We start from the raw sequence: 24,291 nt of genomic DNA, 5'->3' as shown, positions 1-24,291 counted from the left end.
GCCAGTGAAACTACCAGAAGAACGCTCGAAAAAAATCTTGGATAATTCACCTTATACACAAATCTCGTCTAGCTGAAACCTTTCTAGGGGTATGTAGCTGAGCTGGATCATCATCATCATCATCAGAGGACCTCCCGGAGATTACCTTCAGGAGCTCCCAGAGAAATTCTCGGTGGAGCTTCTGGAGGATTTTCTATATAAATTCCTGAAGATGCCTAAATGAATTCCAGAAAGAAAGCTTGAATGAATTCCCGGAGGAAATTCTGGAGAAATTCCCGGAAGAGGAACCCCCGTAGGATCTGCCGATAGAACTACCGGAATAATTCTCGGAGAAAATCCTGCAGGAACTCTTTGAGGAATTGCCGGTGGAATTCCCGGAGGAACTCCAGGTGGAATTTTCAGAAATACTCCTGGAGGATGTCCCAGTAGAAATCTTGAAGCTACCACCGGAATTCTTTCAGGATTTCTTTGGGAAATAATCTAGAAATTCCTCCGAAAATTCCATTGTTGATTTCATTTACGGTATAATTTCTGTATAAATTTTCGGTGGAATATTTGGGTCCCTGGATTGTGACAGATATGGTCGGATTGAATCCGAGTGGGCCAGGAACCCTAAAAATATCATTCTCATCATTGCTTTCTAAAATCATGAAGCTTGAGGTGTCGCACGACCTATTTTGAATCAATTTAGAAAATGGCCATTCCGTTGGTCCCCGGATTGGGACTGATGTGGCCGGATTGATTCCGAGTGGTCCAGGAACCCGTAAAATACCATTCCCATCATTGCTTTGTATAATCATGAAGTTTGCGGTGTCGCACGACCTATTTTTAATCAATTTAGGAAATGGCCATTCCGTAGGTCCAGGGATTGTGACCGATGTGGCCAGATTGAGTCCGAGTAGGCCAGGAACCCCAAAAATATCATTCGCATCATTGCTTTGTGAAATCATGAAGTTTGAGGTGTCGCACGACCTATTTTGAATCAATTTAGAAAATAACCATTCCGTAGGTCCTCCGGATTGTGACCGATGTGGCCGGATTGAATCCGAGTGGGTCAGGAACCCTTAAAATATCATTTCCATCATTGCTTTGTAAAATCATGAAGATTGAAGTGTCGCACGACCTATTTTGAATCAATTTAGAAAATGGCCATTCCATAGGTCCCCGGATAGTGACCGATGTGGCCAGATTGAGTCCGAGTGGGCCAGGAACCCCAAAAATATCATTCGCATCATTGCTTTGTGAAATCATGAAGTTTGAGGTGTCGCACGACCTGTTTTGACTTAAAATTGTAAATGGCCACTTATTCCGGGGACAACTGACCCCAACGGAATCTGGAATAATTCTGGAACCGTACAGTGGATAGCTTCGAAACTAGTATAAATCGAAAATTGGGATCCATCCGGATGGAATGCAACTTGTTGCGAAAGAATCGGTCAAGAAATGCGATTTTCACAGCAGTTTAGATTCTTGAAAGCCCTTAAAAACAGACGTTGGGGACGGAAAGGTTAATCACCTTATCTCTAGATTTGAAGTAGACCAAGTGTGTATATTCATTTATGAGCCATCTAAAATGTGATTGAGGGGATTTAAATAATAGCTTATGATGCGTGATTCTCGTAGCCTAACTGTGCTTTTCTTTTTTTTTTTAGCAATATACCTCCATTGATTGTATAATATGTTGCCAATCTTTAAAAGATACCTTGTTAATTAAGCTACTGATTATTCGTGTTTCAAATTTAGAATGATTTGCATATACATATGAATAAATTTCACGTCCATACAAAAAGTGTACGGTGGACTATATTCTGCACCGTCATTCTTCGATAGCCCGTTAAGCTATTTTTCAACAACAGTCAGTGATTTTGTTTATATCAATTCTATCGGTTTGTTTGGATTCAAATATTTCCACATTATGGATCACATCATGTTATACAACAACAAATTACGCAGAATGCCAACATTATTTTTGCAACATCATCACGCTGAACTCTGTACCGTTTTGACTTAAACTACGAACATAACCGACTCATATTAAAAACATTTGCATTTGAATGGTCTTTCAAATATTATTCGGGCAGTTTTTTCCACGGCTTCCTTTGTAATCTTGGTCTTTCGAACGAAAAACCAATGAAATTTTAGATTTAGAAAGCTAAAACACCAGTGTTTGGAATTCGGCATCAATTTATAATTATGTCAATTACTGTTCCAACACCTGGAAGAATTTTTTAAAATTTGCTGAATAAATTTGTAAAAAAAATTCCGGAGAAGTTTCCAAAAGAAATTTTAGATATTTTTTTTAAAGAAATTTTCGAAAGAAATCCAAAGGGAATTTCTAGTGGCATATCTAGATTTATATCAACGAAATTTCCGAATAAATTCTTAGAAGAATTCCGGAAGGAATTTCTTCAGATATTCCTGAAGGAACTCTCGCAGGAGTTTCTGAAGTAAATTCCGATTCAACTCCTGTAGAAATCTATTAAATTATATGAAAATTTCAATTGATATTTGCTTTAAAATTCTGTTTCAAAAATATTCGTGGATTCCTATAACAATTATTCAGGAAATTTATTTCTTAAAAACTCGTTAAACTCAAAAACCTATTCAGGTTGCTCTTTGGAATCTCCTTCGAGAATTTATTCGAAAATTCCTCTTGAAATGCAATTTGAAATTCCTCCAAGAATGTGTTCTAAAATTTCTCCAGAAAATCGTCCAGATATCTTTTTGAAAACTCCTCCAGGAATAATTTTTGAAATTTCCTCTGGATTTTTTTTTCCTAAAACGTCACAAAAGGGATTCTTCAGAAATTCCATTAGTAAAACAGGATTCCTGAAAGGATTTTCTGAAGGGATTCTCAAAAGAATGCTCAAAGAGAATTTCGGAAAAAAAATTCTATAGGGATCTCGCGAAAGGATTCCTAAAAGAACTTTCGAAAGAAATCCTGGAAACCTGAAGAAATTCCTTGGGAAAATTTCGTAGCAACTCCAAGAAATACTCCCAATAGTTTCCGAAGGGATTTCTTTAGAAAGTACTGGCAGGATTCTTACAACGTATTCCAAAAAGAATTCGTAAAAGAGTTTCGGAATGACTTTTGAAATTTTCTTATAATTCCAATCTTTGAATTTTCGAAGGAATATTATGAGGAATATCCAATGGATTTTTTTTTTCAAAAATTTGTTTATTTTTTAGGCTCAGTCATGTGTAACACTTTGCGGAGCCATCATAAAAGTTGGTATTGAAATATAATATTTCTGGAATATCCTCTTCGATATCCATGTAGATTCCACGCACTCCAGTTAACATATCCATTTGAAATTCAGGTGGAAATCGTTCACGTATGGTTCGCTTCCAATCTTGGATAACACCTCGTCAGAAATCTCCGGTGGGAGATCGTAGATTCTTACATAACGAGAACATTTTTCCGCTACTGACATGCGGACCAAGACTTGTTTGCCGTTTGCATACAAGAATGGGAGCAACTCCTGATTGTTCTCAAAAGAAAACTGCATAGCGGCTTCGGTCTTGAAGCGTAAAAAGACTGACTTCTCGTCTGAAATTTTATACGCTGTTTCCATTTTCGAATGATCACCTTTAAACGCTTTGATAAAGCGGGCCATATCCGCCAGAGATGGTTGAGTGGCATTCTCCGGGAAAAGGAAAGCCAAAGTACTTTTTACTGGCGTCTCACTGCACATTTCGACCGTTGGTACAAAACAAAGCACTGAAACAAACGCACGAGTGAACCAATACGTCTGTGCACACCGAGATGTGATCGTTCACTGAATCCTCCAATTTGATTACGGAGTTCCAATTTTATTTCAATTTGTCTTCGGAAAGATCTTTCAAAATATCCTCGAAAATTCATTCGGCAATTTTCTAGGAAATTCGGAAAATTTTCCTTCGAGAATTCTTTTAAGAATTTCTTCGGCCTTTAGGAGAATCACTTTTATGAATTTCTTCTTTATGAATTCCTTTGAAAACGATCTTAGGAATTCCTGCGGAAATTGAATGAGGAACCAATTCAAAACTTTTTCAAGGAATTGTATCAGCATTTTTTTCAGGTTTTTGCCAAACAAATTCTTCTACTAATTCCTCAAGAAATTCCTACCATAACTTTAGGAAGAAATACTCGGAATTCCTTTGAAATTTCACTTCACTTCAAGAAATTTATTCAGAGCGTCATCCAGGAATTCTTTCAAAACTTCATTTAGGAATATGTACCTTTGAACATTCCTCCAAAAATTTAGTTAGAAGCTCCTCAGCGTCTTTGGATGTTTATTCATAAATTCTCTCGGAATTCTCTTCAGAAATTCATTAATAAAATCTTTTACGAATAATTATTTCAAGATTTCGTCGAAACATTCATCTGGAAACACCTTCAATATTTCCGTTAAAAATCCTTTCTTTTTTCAGGATTGCCGAATCTACCAACAAATTTTCCGGAATAATCCCTGCATGAATTTTGAACGGTTTTACTAAAAAAAGGAAGTTCGGAAGGAATTTCTGAATGTATTAACGGAGGCCTTAGGATTTTCCGAGGAGTTAGATTTTGTTTTAAATGGATCCTGGAGGGAATTCCTGGAGTAGAAAACAATTTTGAAGGATATTTAGAAGAAATTTTCGAATAGATTCAAGGAAAAATTTCAGAATGAATTCTAGATTTTGCAAAGGAATTCTAACAGGAATTTATGATGAAAATTTAAATAGAATTTCCAAAGAAATACTGATTGGATTTTGCAAAGAAATTTCTTCTTAAATGTGATGCGATTCAGCTTTACAGTCTCAAAATTGTTCAAACAATAATGTTTTAACTGCCCGACGTTTCGGCTGTGTTTGGCAGCCTTCTTCTGGGGGAAATGGCTGCCAAACACAGCCGAAACGTCGGGCAGTTAAAACATTATTGTTTGAACAATTTTGAGACTGTAAAGCCGAATCCCATCACATATATTTAACAGTCGAGACACCATAGAGTTAAAAACCATGGCTATTTCTTCTTAAATTTTTTTTCGAAAATAACTTCAAAAAGTACTTAGGAAGTTTCTTTAGGAATAATCAAAATTTTAAGAAAATCAGTTTTTTAGGGCAATTTTGGCTTATATAGGTTAATTTAATTAATTAATTAAATTTCAGAGAAATAATCGATTTGGTGAGTCACGTGCCCCATCGTGCCACAGTTTAACTTCGCCAGTGATGATGTTGACATCGCTACAGTTCAGATTACTGCGATTGAATTTTAAACTTGATTATCTTTTTTTGTAGTACGGGATATTCCACAGCCTACTGGGAATGAATTTCAAGTTCACCATCATTTCAGTTAATTACGTATTATTCATCAAAATTGTTTTTTTTTTGTAATTTGTGGATCCATAGTATTTTTATACTATTACTAGCTTCATGCACCCAGCTTTGCTCGGAATTTCCAGTTTGATGCGTAGTTTTTATACATGATAGAAACAATTTCTCAAAAGGGTAATTTTGTTATGTATTGATATTTAATCATTTGAAAAAAGGCAAACTTCACTTTTAAACACATTGACTCCGCTAAATAAATTTATGATATAATCTTAATGATATTTGCGGGTAAAAATGATTCCTCTGAAATATTATTTTTAGAAAAATGTCATTTGCCCCCCTGCAATTCCGAAGGACCCAGACCCCGCTGTCTGGGTCCTTCGGCATAAAGTCATTTGGCATAATTTGGAACCGAGAAAGAGGTTATTTTGATGTATTTTTCTTTTACATAAATCCTATCAATAACATGGTAGCAATTTTTCGAAAATGCACTTGAACGAAACAGCAGAAATTCCAATGAAGGGATTCCATCCATTTTTAACTAATTCCAGGCCAATGCCTACTCCGAAGAAGGAATCACATTAACCGTTTCCTGATGCCGGACAAACATCTCCTTTTGAAGAAGGGATTAAATCCACTGTTACATAATCCGCGAAAACGGCTTCTTCTAAAGAAGGAATCACATCCACCGATGCCTAATTCCCGGAAAAAGCTTACTTTCAAAGAAGGAATCACATCCATAAATGCCTTATTTCGGGCAAACGCCTATTTTTAAAGAAAAGATCAACCCAAACATCGTCTTATTCTGAGAAAACGCCTATTTTTAAAGAAGTAATCAAACCCACTATTGCCTTATTCCTGACAAACCTGTACTTGCAAAGAAGGAATCACATCCACCGATGCATTATTTCGGGGCTATTCTTAAAGAAGGGATCAACCAAACAATCACCTTATTCCGAGCAAACGCCTAATTTTAAACAAGAATACACATCCATCGTTCCTTTATTCCGAGCAAACGTCTACCTCTCAAGAAGGAATTACATGCACTATTCAGAAGAATACACATAAATTCCGACGGAGAGGTAACAATTAAGGGTGTCAAACGCAAAGGGGTGTAAGTGACAAAAAGTTAGTTATGAGAAAAATGGGTACAAAGTTTAACCATATTTTTTCGCTCCATAAAAATTGTATGAAAGTTCAAAGAATTAATATTTTTTTGTGAATTTTCACATTTTTTATAAACATCGTATAAACCATATCAACATGTTGCCGCAAAAGCAAAGCATTTGCGAACTCTTTGCCACACAGTTCAAGACATCTTTTAACGATTTCATATCTCCACCCTATCATACCATTGAGGCTACTCGTGACACCCCTTGTGATGTTTTGGACCTAGACATGTTTTCGATCTGTGATGAAGATGTGTGCCGAGCTATCCGGAAACTGAAATTTTCGTTCTCTGCTGGACCAGATGGGATACCTGCTGCACTACTGCGCCGGTGTTCGAGTGCTTTTACTATACCGTTAGCAAAAATTTTCAATCTCTCTCTTCGTACCAGAACGTTCCCCATGCGCTGGAAATCATCATTTCTTTTCCCAATTCATAAGAAAGGAAACAAATGTGATGTGAACAACTATCGTGGAATTACTACTCTCTCTGCTTGTTCGAAAGTTTTTGAAATCATAGTAAACGACACGCTCTTCGCCTGCTGTAGGCAGTACATCTCTACGGATCAGCATGGATTTTTCCCAAAGAGATCGGTAGCGACCAACTTGACTGAATTCACAACAACATGTATAGAGGCTCTGGACGCCGGGAGGCAAGTGGATGCAGTATATTTAGATCTCAAGGCTGCTTTCGATCGTGTAGATCATAGTATTCTACTCAGCAAACTGGCGAGATTAGGCGTCTCCACTGCGTGCGTTGATTGGTTTAGATCTTACCTGACGGATAGAACATTACGTGTGAAAGTCGGATCATCTCTTTCGGATCCATTCATCGCTCCATCTGGCGTTCCACAAGGGAGTAATCTAGGACCACTATTGTTTTCAATATTCGTCAACGATGTGACACTGGTGCTTCCTCCTGGAGTGAGGCTTTTGTATGCTGATGATGCCAAAATCTACATTGTTGTAAATTGTCTTGATGACTGTATACAGCTACAAATGCTTCTAACCCGTTTTGAGGGGTGGTGCGTGCGGAACTGCTTGTCACTCAGTATCCATAAATGTCAGACAATAACGTTCAGCAGAAAACGAAATCCTATTATCTACAACTACATGCTGTCTGGGATAGTTCTTGAGCGAGTGCAGCGTATCAGGGATTTAGGAGTTATACTTGACGACGCACTAACTTTTCGTTTCCATTACGATGAAGTGATTTCCAAGGCAAACCGACAACTTGGCTTTATGATGAAAATTGCCAATGGGTTTCGTGACCCCTATTGCCTGCGCTCACTCTACTGTGCCCTTGTACGATCAATTCTGGAGTTTGCTGTCATTGTCTGGAGCCCTTATCAAACCACCTGGATCTCAAGAATCGAATCTGTGCAGAAAAAAATCGTGCGCTTTGCTTTGCGCAATCTTCCCTGGCGTGATGACCAACATTTTACTCCCTATGAAAACCGCTGCCAACTGCTTGGGCTGGATACTTTAGATGTTCGACGCCGTGTGGCACAGGCCATATTCGTAGCAAAAATTCTCAATGGTGCTGTAGACTCTCCAGCATTGCTAAACAAAATTAATTTTTATGCTCCTACGCGCCCACTAAGGAGGAGAGATTTTATTCAGCTCGGTGCTAGAAACAGTCGTTATGGTCAGCATGACCCAGTCCGATATATGTCGACTAATTTCAACGCAGTGTTCCATCTATTTGATTTCAATCTTTCGCCAGCTGCTCTACAACGACTTTTCGCAGCACACTTTCGTGGTACCAATTGACACATATACTGTAGATTGCTAAGTCTTTTTGTTTTTTATTATATTGATGCATTTATTGTGTATTCTTATTGATGTATTATTTGTATATTTTTATCAATGTTTGTATAATAATTAAGTTTTCGGAACATTTTTACCCTTATAGTCATTGAGACATTAGATGTCAGATGACGATTATCATTAAATAAATAAATAAATAAATAAATTTTTTGCTGTGGTCAACTCAATTATCACCAAAATGTCACTTACACCTCTTTGCTTCTAACCCCCTCAATTATTATTGCTTCATACCCAGCTAAAGCATGATTTCTATAAAAGGGTTATGTCTTTTTATTATGAGTACCGATCGAAGTTATGCCCATCATTGCTGCATTATTCCAGCGCCACTTAGGCAAATAACTATTTTAGTTTACACAGAAAAAAAAGAGTTGAACCCCCGTTATGGCCAAATGATCATCACTTTTGACGCTGTTCACATTTATGCCAAATGTTCGTTTTGCCAAATGGCATTTATACCAAGTGACCTTACGCCAAATGAAATTATGCCAAATGACTTTATACCAAATGGCCCACTCCCTTCGGGGATATATAATTTTAATGGAAATGTCATATTCGGGGAGATATCATTTTCGTGGAAATGTTATTTGCGGGAAAATGCTATTTTCCAGGATTTCCATTTCCATTTTTTTAGGAATTCGAGCTCGAATGAATCAAGGAATGGGGATTAAATAATTCCTACCATTTATTATGCCTAACATCCATTATGCCTAACATAGGGAGGGAGTGCTAATAATGGACCCTTTAACAACTAAAATTAGCTTCAGTCGCTCCGCTAGAGCGAGCTTCTTAATAAATTGTAGTTCTGCTGCACCAGATGACAAGCAACAGGTATCAGCAACGTGTTTCGTTCAAAAAACTAGCCAAAACATTCATTTTAACTACTAAAGCAAGTATTTTAAAATGATGTTGCTAGCATGCCTATTATGGCCACCCCCGGGTCCATAATACGCAACGTCGGGTTTGTTTATATACGTATAATGGTCCCCCCATTTGATTTACGTGTTCCATTCCCACATGTTCCTGATGCTTATTATGGACCCCCCTTGTGTTCTAGTAATGGACCCTTTAGTGTATGTGCATTTACAATTTAGTTAATTTAACTAAATTCCTGCTTCCCAGTCCATAACAAATGTATGGAACTGCTGTCCTGTTACATGAAGCAACTTCTCCCGATGGAAGTTTGCAGAAAATAGTCGATTCCAGCGTTTAAATTGGGGTTTTGTTCAGGGGGTCCATTATGCGCACGGGGTCCATTACTAGCACTCACTCCCTACATTACGTCTAACGTTATTAAATTTAACATGCATAACCTCGGACTCTACACCACCCACACACCTTCCCTTTTTGCCAATGACCGTCGTACCCTATCTATACTCATCTGCTCAGGATAGAGAATATGCATGTGTCCCAATAAAGATAGAAATCGGTAAAGGAGTTAATAATGACCAAATGACCCTCCCAATCCTGCTTATAATCGTTTCCTTAGCATAAATACATTATTGCTAAATAATACGTGTTCCAAACTTGGTTTTATTCTACACATGCGTTAAAAAGTCATTCAAAACTGTTTGTTTAATAATTATGCCTCCCTTCCTTTCCTATATGACAGTCCAAAATAGACAGAGAATTTGTGTTCCAAATTGGGTGGAAATCGGTCAAATGGTTCATAAGATAAACTTTGATCGAAAACTAAACAATACCCTCCTCCCCCAGCCCTTCCTATTAAGGTGGGGAAAACCATTTTTTTCGAGACGTAGACCCCCTGAAAATAAAGTTTTTTGCTCCCAAAAGCTACTGCAAAAATTTCAGCCAGATCCATCAAGTCTAAGTGGATGCTCAACGAGCATGAAGTTTATTTTTATGAGAAAAATCGACTAAATATATGGGAAAATGCATACTTTCCACTTGTTTACCTCTAGGTGGCGCTGGGTCTTATAATCCATCTAATTAGTGACATTTACTATCTTTACATTACTACGAAGAGGCTCTTGAAAACCGCGAGTGATTTTGTCAAAAAAAATGTTTTTGTTTCAAAATCGATTTTTTTTTCAAAAACTTTTGCAATGCATTCAAATAAACGCAAATAAATGTGAAATAATGGAAATAGCTGAATCTATCTCCCTAAAGTGCAATTTTGACCTCTTTTATGTGCTTTTCTAATGTATTTTCTTGTTTTGTAATACATGAGAAAGACACAAACACCGCTAGGTGGATTATTCTGGGTTTTTTACATTTTCTTTAGAATGGGTTTGATGTTTTTTCTGCTTAGTACGCAGATAATTCGCACAATCAGATGCCATCATGAAGTAGCAAGTCAAAGATGAGCTAAGCTAAAGCTAAGCTAAAGCTAAGCTAAAGCTAAGCTAAAGCTAAGCTAAAGCTAAGCTAAAGCTAAGCTAAAGCTAAGCTAAAGCTAAGCTAAAGCTTGTTGTTGCTAAGCTAAAGCTGTTAAAGCTAAGCTTAAAGCTAAGCTAAAGCTAAGCCAAAGCTAAGCTAAAGCTATGCTTAAAGCTAAGCTAAAGTTAAGCTTAAAGCTGTTTTAAGCTTGTTTAAAGCTAAGCTAAAGCTGGCTAAAGTTAAGCCAGTTGTTTAAAGCTGTCGCTTAAAGCTGTTAAAGCTAAGCTTAAAGCTGTCAGCTAAGCTAGTTTGCTAAGCTGTTGTTAAAGCTTAAGTTTAAGCTTGTGTTGCTTAAAAGCTTAGCTTAAAGCTAAGCTGTTAAGCTAAAGCTAAGCTAAAGCGCTGTTTTAAAGCTAGTTAAGCCAGTTTTGCTTAAGCTAAAGCTACAGTTTGTTAAGTTGCTTGCTTGCTTCAGCTCAGTGCTAAAGTTGTTTTAAAGTTGCTTGCTGTTTAAAGCTTCAGTTAAAGCTGTTTGCTTCAGTTTTGCTCAGTTTCGCTTTAAAGCTAAGCTCAAAGCTTGCTTAAAGCTGCTTGTTAAAGCTGCTTGAAAGCTTCAGTTGCTTCAAAGCTGCCAGCCCCAGCTCAAGTTGTTTAAAGCCCTCTCCAGCCCTGGGCTTAAAGTTGCTTGCCCCAGCCCCTGCCCCTTCTCCCGCCTTGCTTCCCCAGCCCCGCCCCGGTCAAAGCTTGCTTCAGCCTGCCCCAGCCCCGCCCAGCTTCGCCCCATCAGTTTTCGCTCAGCCCTGGCCTCAGCCTGTCTCGTCAGCCTGCCTCCCGCCTCAGCAGCCTGCCTGCGCCTGCTCAGCTGCTTCCGCCCCAGCCCCAGCTCAGCCCCAGTCTGCCCACCAGCCCGGCCTGCCAGCCTGCTCAGCCTGTGCCTCTGCCCCCACCAAACATGGCTCAGCTCAAGCTCCCAGCCTGGCTCAGCTCCGCCCCAGCCTGCCTGCTGCTCAAAGCCTCAGTGCCCAGCCTCAGCCTGCCTCCCAGCTCAGCCCCTGCTCAGCCTGCCGGGCCTCAGCCCTGGCTCGCTCAGCCCTGCTTCCAGCTCTGCTCAGCCTGGCCTCCAGCCTGCTCAGCCTGTTTCAAAGCCCTCGGGCTCAGCTGCTCTGCCTCAGCCCCGCCTGCTCAGGTGCCCCAGCCTGCCTCAACAGCCTGCCCTCAGCCTGGGCTCAAAGGCGCCCGCTCAGCTCGTCAGCCTGTCCCAGCTGCCTCGTGCTCGTTTCAGCCTCGTCAAAGCTGTCAGCCTCGGGCTCAGCCTGCCTGCCCAGCCCGCTCAGCCTGCCCTCAGCCCTGGCTCAGCTCAAGCTCCGCCCCGGGCCTGCCTCAGTGCCTGCCTGCCCAGCCTGGGCTCAGCTCGTTTCAAAGCCTGCTCAGCCTGCTCTCAGCCTGCCGTCAAAGTCAGCTCAGCCTGGGCTCAGCCTGCCTCAAAGCCGCTCAGCCTGCTCAGCCCGCCTGTGCCTCAGCCAGCCTGGCTCAGCCAGTGCCTCAGTCTCCAGCCTGCCTGCCTCCGTGCTCAACAAAGCCTGGGGCTCAGCCACCAGCTCAGCTCAGCCTGCTCGCAGCCTGCCCAGCCTCAGCCTGTCCTCAGCCTCGGTCAGTTTAAAGCTCAGCCTGCCTCAAAGCTCGAAAGCCTGCCTGCTCAGCTAAAGCCTTGCTTAAAGCTCCAGCCAGTTGCTCAAAGCCTGTCAGCCGTCAAAGCTTAGCTCAGCCAAGTTTAAGCTAAAGCCCGCTTAAAGCTTGCTTACAGTTGTTGCAGTTTCAGCTTCGTCAAAGCTGCTTCAGTCAAGCTCAGTGCTGTTTAAAGCCAAGCTTAAAGCTGTTTAAAGCTGCTCAGCTAAAAGTTGAAGCTACAAGCCTAGTTAAGCTAAAGCCTGTTTAAAGTTTTTAAAGTCTAAGCCAGCTTGTTTAAAGTTGCTTAAAGCTAAAGCTAAAGCTTGTTTTGCTAGCTTAAGCCAAAGCTAAGCCAGTTGCTTGTGCTAAAGCTAAGCTAAAGCTAAGCTGTCAGCTAAGCTTAAAGCTGCTTGTGTTAAAGTTAAGCTAGTTGCTTGAAAGCTGCTTCAAAGTGCTTGCTAAAGCCTGTTAAAGCTAAAGCTAAGCTAAAGCTTAAAGCTTGTTTAAAGTTGTTTACAGTTTGCTTTAAAGCTAAGCTAAAGCTAAGCTAGCCAAAGCTAAAGTTTGTCAGTTAAGCTTTAAAGCTGCTTAAGCTAAAGCTAAGTTGTCAGTACTAAGTTTAAAGTTTCGTTTTCAGTTTGTTTTCGTTGTTTGAAGCTCAGTTTCGTGCTTCAGCTTATTGCTGTTTAAAGCTAAGCTTCAGTTTGCTTCAAAGTTTGTTAGTTGCTTAAAGCTTTAAAGCTTGCTTGGTAGTTTTGCTGTTAAAGCTTAGCTAAGCTTTAAGCTTGAAGCTCGCTTTAAAGTTGTTTAGCAGCTTGCTTCAGCTGTTTTAGTTGCTCAGTTTAAGCCAGTTTGCTTGCTTTAAAGCTGTCAGTAAGCTAAAGCTTGCTTGTGCTGCTTGTTCAGTTGCTTCAAAGTTTCGTTAAAGCCAGTTGCTTCAAAGCTGCTTTAAAGCTTGCTTGCTTCAGTTGTGTTGTCAGTTTAAAGTTGCTGCTTGTTAAAGCCTAAAGTTAGCTGTTCAGTTTAAAGCTTGTTAAAGCTTGCTTAAAGCTGCTTCAAAGTTTTGCCAGTTGCTTTAAAGCTGTTAAAGCTTGCTAAAGCTTGTTTAAAGCTGTCAGCTAAGTCAGCTTGGGCTTAAAGTTGCTTTCAGCTGTTTTAAAGCTGTCAGTTTCGTTTAAAGCTAAGCTTTAAGTTAAGCTAGCTTAAGCCAGCTGTTTTTCGTGCTTAAAGCTTAAAGTTTGCTAAGCTAAGCTGTTTAAGTTTCAGCTGTTTGTGCTTGTTTCAAAGCTAAGAAGCTAAAGTTTGTTAAGCTTGCTGGTTCAAAGCTTAAAAGCTAAGCTAAAGGTTAAAGTTTCAAAGCTATGCTCGACAGTAAGGCCGTCTTCAGTCCCATCTATAAAGTGCGTCCGTTGTAGAACGATGTGCGCCAAAAAAATCAATTTCCATTGTTTTTATATGAGACAAAATAAAATCAAACCCAAACGCATTTGAAGTTTTTCCTAGGGTTGATACTTGCGCAAATCCTCCTCTATACGGTTTCGGCTATAAAATGATGGATTGATGCAAAAGATTGTTGAATTATTTGAGGGGACCCTCAATATGATGATGGTCCTGGCAGCATATTAGGCTTGTCAAAGGAACTTTGTTTCTGCAACACAAAAACATTGCAGAACTTGAGAAAGCGCTCAATTACTAAACTGCAAATTGAAGGAATTTAACTCCGTACAACAATCTGCCGTCTCATCGCCTTCAATTCAAACAAGTGATCATCCATCATCGCGTGAACGCGATAATTATCCCCCCTATATTGCTCCACCTCAATCATTGCTAATTGAGCTTGATGGAACGTAGGCGTATGCTTCTCAATTGCACTCTCCGACGATTACCCACTGGAAGGAAATTTATAGTCATGTACAAAGCGTGAAGCCAGATCACTTACCTTCGTTCCGTGCTCGTGGCGATCCGGAACATCGGAGTCCCACTCGGAGCTCAAATCATCGCTGGATGCGTCACCATAGTCCCGCGGCAGTGGCACTTCCAGCAGTGACATTTGATACTGTTCGTATCCGGGGCACAGACTGGATGATCCCAAACGTGGCGACGGCGACCGATGCAGACGGTAGCGCAACGGAGTGGCCGGCGTAGAGGATCCACTGCTTGAGTCTCCGGTGGGTTGCTGGACCAAAGGGGTGCGCATCTGATGATGATTGTGATGGTGGTAGTGATGATGATGGTGCCCATAGTGATGATAAGGATGCACTCTGGATGTCACACTTTGGACGTCTCCGCTGATATCCTCCTTCGAGTTCCGCCGTAAGTTTCCACTGGATCTACGCTGCTCGGCGCTGAGCTTACGGCTTGTGGACTTCTTCCGGGCTTTCTGACGTTCTTCCAACGGTAGTCCCGGACCCCCTCCGCCGCTCACATCGCTGTCGGACATGTTCTGTAGCTGTTCCTGCTCTTCCGGGGTCAGGTTCGGAAAATGCAATAACTTCACCGTGATCTTGTCACCGGCCTCGGTAAAATACACTTCCTTGGCACTGATCTTGTCAAAATCTTCGTAGATCGTAACCGTCGGCAGCGTGCAAATAGGCATTCTTCGCGACGTTTTCACTGTTTCTTCCGGCTGTTTTAGCGCTGCTGCTAGGATGTGATCCCATGCGATCCGGCACTCACTGTCAACTGAACATCCACCGGTCGTGGTCCGGAATAAACGGGATTCACCACAATTCATGTAACGACCACACTCTAAAGTGCAAAATTACTCACTCCATAACAAAACACATAGCCATCCACTGGCACGATTTGATGATTCTGTGGAATTCTGAAATGGGGCGGCGTGTCATTAGCATCAGTCACTTTGTGGATCTTAATTGACTAACTGCACATATCCACCATACTGACACTCTGACTCTGTTGCTACTGGTGAGGAATGATAGTTCTATCGGGCTTATTGCACGGGAGGGCCGTCAGATTGGGCGATTGTGACGAGACGATTCATTACCATTGCCATGATTGTGATAAACTGCGAGAAAGAACATGTGCTCCGCATCGCCCTGCAATAATTGGCGATGGTGTGATTCACCATATTTGCGGTTATATCTGCGTAAGTTTCGTACTGAAATTGCGTTCGATTCACGGAAAACTGATTCACAACAATGTTTCAAATGTGCTGTCATTAGTTCTAGGGAAAAGAATGTTCAAAGGGGCACCCATATTGCATACAAATTAATACGGTTGAAGTAACATATCAGGCAGGGAAAATGGGATTGAAAAGAACAAACTTGTGTAAGCATTCTATAAAACCAACTCCTAATAAATTCAATCGTATCACCTTACTGAACGGTTTAACAATCGTTACACCTTGTTAAACTTTGTCCCTTTACAAGTGAATCAATACACTTCCAATCCCACTCAATCCCTTTCTATTTCCACAAAGGCCAGGAAATCCAAATAAATCTGTCCCCAGCCATGCCGCCTCGTTGGTTCGTTTCAAGGGCGTCGCGTCGGCAAATCGTTTACAAGTACTATTTGGGATCCAATCCACTCTGTCCCGAGAGAGGATGGCTTCTTCAATTCAACCGCTAAAACACTTGAGACGACAACCCTTCTTCGGTCATTGATTGTGCGAGCATTCCTGGAACAAGACGCGACACTCTTGTGTAGGAGCCCATACACTCCGCACTCCAGGTGAGCGTCAGCGTACCTTGTCGAGGTCACTGATGGGCGTTTGAATGGATATCGTCGCCGTCGATCGTTTTGTTATTCCCACAAAACAAAACCTGGCATCAAATGAATGTGGCATGATTTATAATCTCACACTCGAACGGACTTTGTTGTTCGCTTTTCAATCGAACACCTGCCCCCCTCATGGATGAGGGGAAACGTTTCATACCGGTAATGCTAATTCGTAGACTCCTAACGTTCGCAAAACAAGCTCCGACTTGTTGATTAAAATTTCAAATGTAGCCGCGATCCTCACTACCGTACTTTGCTTTCTGCGTTGGAAAAGACTCTTCCCCAACGTTTGAAGAAGACTCCGAAGTGTGACGCCTTTGGACGGAAACTTGCGTCAATCGAGTTTACGATCAGCGAATCGATATGGCTGGATACATTAACCATTGAGGACGCTACGAGGGCGAATGGCCAATCACGGCGAATTACCGAATCGCAATCGATCGAATTTGCGCAGGAAGATTTGCTCCCAAAACCCAGTAGGCAACGATGAGGAAGTAGCGCGCTGCAACGCATGTGGACGACCACGCTGCAGTTGCGACTGACGTGCATCCGATAGCCTACTGCGACGAGGTTCACACACACACGTCGTCCGAATGTGGATCTTCCCCGGGCCACTTTCTGCCGTATCGACGACGATTAAGGGCTGACACGACGACGACAAGAGCCGTTACACAATTTCTCAAATTGGACATGGTGCGCGCTCTAATAGGAATAAATCATGTTTGCAAGCTCACTTCGAGATTGATCTCCGTGCCTCCCTGCCCGGTGGCGCGTCCTTCTAGTGTCGCGCTGGCTTGGTTGGAACCGCACTACAGGGAGATTCAATAGGAAATTATGGTTGAAATAAATGTTTTGTTTGCATTTTGTCCGCTTTATTGCTATAACTGGGAACTGGGAACATGATCAAAAGAGGGCTGCTGGTTCCAACAAAGAGAATTCGAAATTAAAATTGCACCATTCGAGGACCCATATGGTTGGAACCTATGTCTTAATAAACAAAATCTAAAGAATGCATCCAATCCGATTGTAATTTTCAAACATTTTCTGCTGTTATTTATCAGCTCAGCAGCTGTATATCTCATGAATCTATATACATAAAAATGAATTTCTATCTGTCTGACTCTTATAGACTCAGAAACTACTGAACCGATCGGCGTGAAAATTTATATGCAGAGGTTTTCGGGGCCGGGGAAGGTTCTTAAGATAGTTCCAGACTCTTCCCCTCGTTGAAAAGGGAGGCTCCCATACAAACACCAATTCCTTCCCAATTCCCATGTAGAATAAAGCAAGCAAATGGAACCAAATCTGGCATGAGGAGATTTTGGAAAGGAAGATATGTTTCTGTGGTGGTTCAAACCCCCATTCCCCTTCTTCTGGAGAGGTGGGGCTCCCATACAAATGAAGCATAAATTTCTGCATAACTCGAGAACTAATCAGAGAATAAACCAAATTTAGTCGAAATGAAGTTCGTCGGGTCTGCTAGTATAGCATAAAATATCCTTCTGGATCTTTTTTTTCGCAAATTCTGACAAGAAAATAAGACATTTTTTCGAAGGAATATTGAAATTTAAACACGTCAGAAAACTCTAGAGTTTTTGAATCATTCAAAAATGTTAAAATTAAAAAATCAGAGTAAATGACGAAGAAAAAATTAAGAAAATCGTTCAAAATTACCCTTTTGTTTCTCACGTCTACTTCATGATATCTATCAAAACCCAGATTGGAATTTTCAGCATAGGTGTAGGAAGGAAGGGCTTAAGTACTCCAACAGACAAAATGTAAAATAGATATACTGGAAAAAAAAGTTGTTTTTCGAGGTTCGTTTCAATATCTTGGACCTGACAATTTTTGTGGAAGAGATCCTAGATGTGTCTATCTATTTGTTACTTGTGTTGAAATATCGAAAAATACCACAAGAATAATCAATTTTGATCACCACAGAAGATAACAATAATTGAATATTTGGAAATTCTTGCTGATTATTAATTAATTTATCACATTCTGTATGAATTCTTTCAGAAGTCTTCCAGAACTTTCAACGGAATATTCTCAAGAAATTCATTTAAAAAGTGATTTCTTCTAGATATTATTTTGGAGTTCCTAAACTGTCCAAGAACCATTTATTATTGTTTGAAAACATTCATTCCTTTCATAATCAATGATAGTCACAAGCGTCGGAATCAGGAAAATCGGGAAATCCAAAACATGGAATTTTCAATCATTCAACAATTGCGAATCACCAGTCGATTTCTGCCATTGCGATTCATTAGACTGAATTTTTCCTTTTGTAGACCAAAACTATCTATGAACACAAACCAGATATTTACCAAAAGTTTCAACAGTTCCAACAAAAACGTCATTTTTTGTAGCAAATTTTCTCTAAGCATACTTTTAGTAATTCGCTATATTTTGTTGACTTTTTCGAAACATTGCAAAAAAAACTCAACATAAGACTTTCGGAAAACGAGCTCGTCTAAAATCCCGAAGGATTACTCTAGGAGTTCTGTCGATATGATTTTTTTATATCTCAATGTACTGCAGTTTTACCAAATCCTTCTTGTTCTCTTACCAACTAAATCCTAAAAGGTTTTTCAATGGTTTTTTTTAATGTTTCTCCTAAGCTTTCTTCAGGTTGTAGCACTGAGCATTTCCAGGACCTTTCTTTGCATTTTTTTTTCTACATTTCAAAATTGTGCTACAGGTTTATAAGACTTAATTTACTAACATGTATGGAAATTAAATCGAAAAAATTACAACAGAAGGATTTCCTTAACTTGAGGAAGCGTGTCAGTCAGGCCCCCACTCGTTCTAATAAAGTATGGTGGGATAGGCCCTCCTTTTAAATTAAATAAAGTTCATCAAAATCATCTTGCAAGACCTGTGTTTCAACAAATACGGTTCCAAAGTTATCCAGACTTTAAACCGTAATCTTAGAGGTTTCTAAGGACCTAAACAATAGTCCACTGATTGTTCTTAGAGACCAGAACTACGTTTCAATTCCAAAAGTCTCATAGTTTTGGAGGTTAAACAAAAGTCATAGGAATCTGAAAATGTGATTATTTCAAATTTCACAACATTTCCAGCATTTTATTATATAGCTAATTTAAATGAATTTTTAGAAGTCCATGGGAAATAGAAACCTGAAAGGGTTTATTTAAATCTATGGAATCACAATCATTCCTAAGCCCGCAAGCGGTACGTTCTCTTGAAATTAGTAATAATTTATTTGATATCATTAAAGATTTGCAGAAATTTGTGGGGTCTGTAACCTCTGCTGGAAGCTTGTAAAGATTTTCAAAAATCGGAGCATTCTAGAATGGGCAGTAAGACAAGTAGAAGACAAAAGAAGACAAAAAGGTGAAAAGACTAGAAGTCAAAAGACAAAAGATGGAAGGAACAGAAGTTCGAATGAACAAAATTCAAAAAATCCTAATTTCATGTGCTTGATGACTGAGAAAATATTTTCAACAATAATTTTGGAAACACTTCTAAAGCAAAAATGAGTTTAGTATTCTCCAGAAATTTGCCATCTTTATGTCATGGGCAGTTCATTTGCTAATTTGCAGCAGTCACCGGGCGAGCAATGTGTGGGTTGTTTTTGTCTTGAATCATACAATGAAGTTAAATAATTAGTGCTTAACGGATCGTCGTGCACTTGTAGCACGCATCGTTTCTGACGAAAAAAAAGCAAGCTCTTGTTTCTGGGCTGTGTAGAGTACGCAGGGTTTGCAGAAATAAATCTCAATAGATAACAAACAACGGGAGGGACAGAAACCTCTATGAATCATTATAAGTCATAAAAACAGAATTGGATAGGCGGACCCACCGAGAAGTTATGATAAAACGCTTCGTTCTCGCTCATTTTCCGTTAAGAACCATATTTTTTTCGCACAGCTGTATAAACAAATTTAAATGCATAATCAGAATCAGTGTCCCCGCAATCGGGGTTGTTTTTAAAGAACTTATCATGGAGTATAGCTCCCGAATCGTTAAAAACTTTCACGCAAAAAAAGCGTTCCCGAATTCGTGAACTAGCAAAAATACACTGTGATTTAATTCATGGATTCGGGAACACCAGTAACGTTTTCCAGAACGTTCTAGAAAACGTGACTGTGTTCCCGAATCCGTGGCTGTTGTTCACGCAAACATACACCGTGAACTTGATAGTTCACGAATTCATGAACGCTTTTTTTGCGTGTGCCATTGTTAATGAACATTGAGAGTGATCGACTGTGATCATCATTTGGCTTGATTAAAAGAGTAACTGGCAACTGTGAAATGTACAATCCTGCTATTTGGAAATACAATGTTTGTCCTGAAGACCAATGAAAATTCCACAACTTATGTGAGGATTCTGCCCGTGAGCCAAGATTTTTGATATTCAGAATTGATTACATGTAAAATTTGCATCGATTTTTCAACACCAGAACTGTTGCCTAAATAGTCATATCTCATATTTGTCCTACCCACGACTTAGAACGTGGATGCGCCTCTGAATAATAAGAAGAAGGAGATTATCCGTATGTCGTGTTTGTTTTTCAGGTTCGTTCGAGATCAATACACTAAATATGTTGTTTTATTTTCAAACAACGGATTAATACTAATTCAGACTAACAAAATCTAGACAGAAATACATACACTGGAATCTTTAGAACTGATTAAAAACTTTCGGGTCTGGTTCATTTGGCGTAATAGTAACAAAAATTTACACTGAGTACGTTTTATACACTTACAAACAAAAAAAAAGCTTTTTGAACAAACTATTTGTATTGATTTCCTAAGGAAATTAGGTAGGAAATTCCAGATGTTGACACCGTGTTTGCGTATCGAGATACGCGGGAACTAAATAATTTTTAATTCTATAACTGCGAAATGGCTTAAGTTTAGAATGTAAATATGGTGGTTGTTTCGTTGAAACCGTTTTGTGTACCAAAATATAAATCCGTGCTGAGCATGAGTATGATTGACCGCTCGCGGTTGCTACATTTTCCGTTAAAGCGTTTCTGGTCAGTGGCAGCCAGAAAACCTTATTGTCAGATAGGACTTGCCCAATTTGGAAGTTGAACAACACAAAAATTTTCCCTTCAAATTTAGTTCTTACCAGCGCTTCTGGTGATCCCTTACAAGTTTCGGGGCGAGTGTATCTTCCTTTCACAATAGGGGAAGAAACCAGAGTGATGAAAACGACGATAGTTGAAGATTTACCTGTTGATTGCATCGCAGGAATAGACTTCTTCAATGCATTCGACATCCTCATTTCGATTAATAATGTGTTTCTATCCCAAATTGATGTGGAAGAATCTTCCTTGAGTTCAGTGCGAGATTTCTCTTGTTTCGGACAGCAGAACGATGGCGCGATCGGACCTAATAATGTGTTCTGCATTGCGCGGCCGGTAATAAAAATCAGTTCAGTGCGAGATTTCTCCTGTTTCGGATAGCAGAACGATGGCGCGATCGGACGAAATATTGTGTTCTGCTTTGCGCGGCCGGTAATAAAAATCAGTTCAGTGCGAGATTTCTCTTGTTTCGGACAGCAGAACGATGGCGCGATCGGACCTAATAATGTGTTCTGCATTGCGCGGCCGGTAATAAAAATCAGTTCAGTGCGAGATTTCTCTTGTTTCGGACAGCAGAACGATGGCGCGATCGGACCTAATAATGTGTTCTGCATTGCGCGGCCGGTAATAAAAATCAGTTCAGTGCGAGATTTCTCCTGTTTCGGATAGCAGAACGATGGCGCGATCGGACGAAATATTGTGTTCTGCTTTGCGCGGCCGGTAATAAAAATCAGTTCAGTGCGAGATTTCTCTTGTTTCGGACAGCAGAACGATGGCGCGATCGGACCTAATAATGTGTTCTGCATTGCGCGGCCGGTAATAAAAATCAGTTCAGTGCGAGATTTCTCTTGTTTCGGACAGCAGAACGATGGCGCGATCGGACCTAATAATGTGTTCTGCATTGCGCGGCCGGTAATAAAAATCAGTTCAGTGCGAGATTTCTCCTGTTTCGGATAGCAGAACGATGGCGCGATCGGACGAAATATTGTGTTCTGCTTTGCGCGGCCGGTAATAAAAATCAGTTCAGTGCGAGATTTCTCTTGTTTCGGACAGCAGAACGATGGCGCGATCGGACCTAATAATGTGTTCTGCATTGCGCGGCCGGTAATAAAAATCAGTTCAGTGCGAGATTTCTCTTGTTTCGGACAGCAGAACGATGGCGCGATCGGACCTAATAATGTGTTCTGCATTGCGCGGCCGGTAATAAAAATCAGTTCAGTGCGAGATTTCTCTTGTTTCGGACAGCAGAACGATGGCGCGATCGGACCTAATAATGTGTTCTGCATTGCGCGGCCGGTAATAAAAATCAGTTCAGTGCGAGATTTCTCCTGTTTCGGATAGCAGAACGATGGCGCGATCGGACGAAATATTGTGTTCTGCTTTGCGCGGCCGGTAATAAAAATCAGTTCAGTGCGAGATTTCTCTTGTTTCGGACAGCAGAACGATGGCGCGATCGGACCTAATAATGTGTTCTGCATTGCGCGGCCGGTAATAAAAATCAGTTCAGTGCAAGATTTCTCTTGTTTCGGACAGCAGAACGATGGCGCGATCGGACCTAATAATGTGTTCTGCATTGCGCGGCCGGTAATAAAAATCAGTTCAGTGCGAGATTTCTCCTGTTTCGGATAGCAGAACGATGGCGCGATCGGACGAAATATTGTGTTCTGCTTTGCGCGGCCGGTAATAAAAATCAGTTCAGTGCGAGATTTCTCTTGTTTCGGACAGCAGAACGATGGCGCGATCGGACCTAATAATGTGTTCTGCATTGCGCGGCCGGTAATAAAAATCAGTTCAGTGCGAGATTTCTCCTGTTTCGGATAGCAGAACGATGGCGCGATCGGACCTAATAATGTTTTCTGCATTGCGCGGCCGGTAATAAAAATCAGTTCAGTGCGAGATTTCTCTTGTTTCGGACAGCAGAACGATGGCGCGATCGGACCTAATAATGTGTTCTGCATTGCGCGGCCGGTAATAAAAATCAGTTCAGTGCGAGATTTCTCTTGTTTCGGACAGCAGAACGATGGCGCGATCGGACGAAATATTGTGTTCTGCATTGCGCGCCCGGTAGGCCGGTAATTAGTTTGTACTACTTTTCGCGCCCGATTCATGGCTAGGTAAAATCACTGTGTATAAAGAATGACACGGTCGTATCGCTTATCAGAGTGAATCCAGATCCAACGATGCCTACCAATTAACTGATAATCCTTCCTGTGGTTTTTGTGGAGACGCAGAGGTAAACACGGTCTTCATATAGCAAAAACCACCTACTAATATTCCTTCCTTCTTCCTAACTGACTACAAGGACGTGGCCGGCGCCGTTATTGATCATTTGAATTTTAGAGTCATTGAAACTTGCACACTGAGAATGCTTGAACAATCCCAGTCAATCATTCAGTTGATTCTTTGTGCAATTTCACTGATTCTGGTCAATCACGGAGTAGCAACCATAGATATGTGTAGTCAGTCAAAGCTAAGCTAAGCTAAGCTAAGCTAAATTGATGTGGAAGAATCTTCCATTTCCTCTCCTGAACTCGTTGAGCTTAGCTTCGTGCAGGATCGAGCGATAGACCGTGTCAAACAAATCTTCAAACAAGCTATGTCAGATCAGCTCGAGGTCCAACAGACTATAGAACTGAAAGACGAATTCAAGAGCTCTGCTCCAATTCGCGTGACGCCATTTCCATATTCCCCTCCCAATCATAAGGCGTTGAATGAAGGGATCAACCGGTTGCTTGCTCTCGGCATCATTAAGGAGTCAAATTCCGATTGGGCTCTGAATGCGGTACCGATCAAAAAACCGAACGGGTCGATTACGCATTACGATTACGCCGATTACGGTTACGCCTCGGTGCGCGTAAGTTAAACGCCCGAACAAAGCGTGACGCTTACCGCGTTATTTGAGCACGATAGATCTCAAAGATGCGTTCCTCCAAATTCCGCTCTGCCCAGAATACAAACAGTGGACAGCTTTTTGTATTCAAGGGAAAGGGATGTATCAATACAATCGTCTACCGTTTGGCCTTACCAACAGCCCGGCCACTCTTTCCGGACTTATGGATAAGGGACGGGTGCACTAGAGCATCAGATATTCGTACATCTTGACGATATAATCGTGGCCAGGAAATAGCTAGAAGGCTAAAAGATCTTTCGATTAATCTTCAGAAGTCGCAGTTTTGCCGATCCGAAGTTCCTTTTCTTGTGC

At 40.8% G+C, this 24,291-nt stretch overlaps 1 protein-coding gene across 6 annotated transcripts in view; it reads right to left on the bottom strand.

Moving 5' to 3' along the window:
* The window catches only part of LOC134223167 (inositol-trisphosphate 3-kinase A), a 456,141-nt gene that overhangs the window by 45,065 nt on the left and 386,785 nt on the right, over positions 1 to 24,291 (bottom strand). For 5 of the 6 annotated variants that reach the window (XM_062702307.1, XM_062702311.1, XM_062702308.1 and 2 more), the window contains exon 2: positions 14,234 to 15,118. The exons of the other annotated variant lie outside the window; for it this stretch is intronic. In XM_062702307.1, coding sequence (XP_062558291.1) covers positions 14,234 to 15,028 — 795 coding nt within the window. In that variant the 5' untranslated portion in view covers positions 15,029 to 15,118. The remainder of the gene's footprint in view (positions 1 to 14,233; positions 15,119 to 24,291) is intronic. 6 annotated transcript variants of the gene reach the window in all.

This window comes from Armigeres subalbatus, chromosome 3, assembly GCF_024139115.2.
Source record: "Armigeres subalbatus isolate Guangzhou_Male chromosome 3, GZ_Asu_2, whole genome shotgun sequence".
Lineage (NCBI taxonomy): Eukaryota > Metazoa > Arthropoda > Insecta > Diptera > Culicidae > Armigeres > Armigeres subalbatus.
Note: the sequence above shows the minus strand (reverse complement) of the source record. Positions and strands in the feature narration are given on the sequence as shown.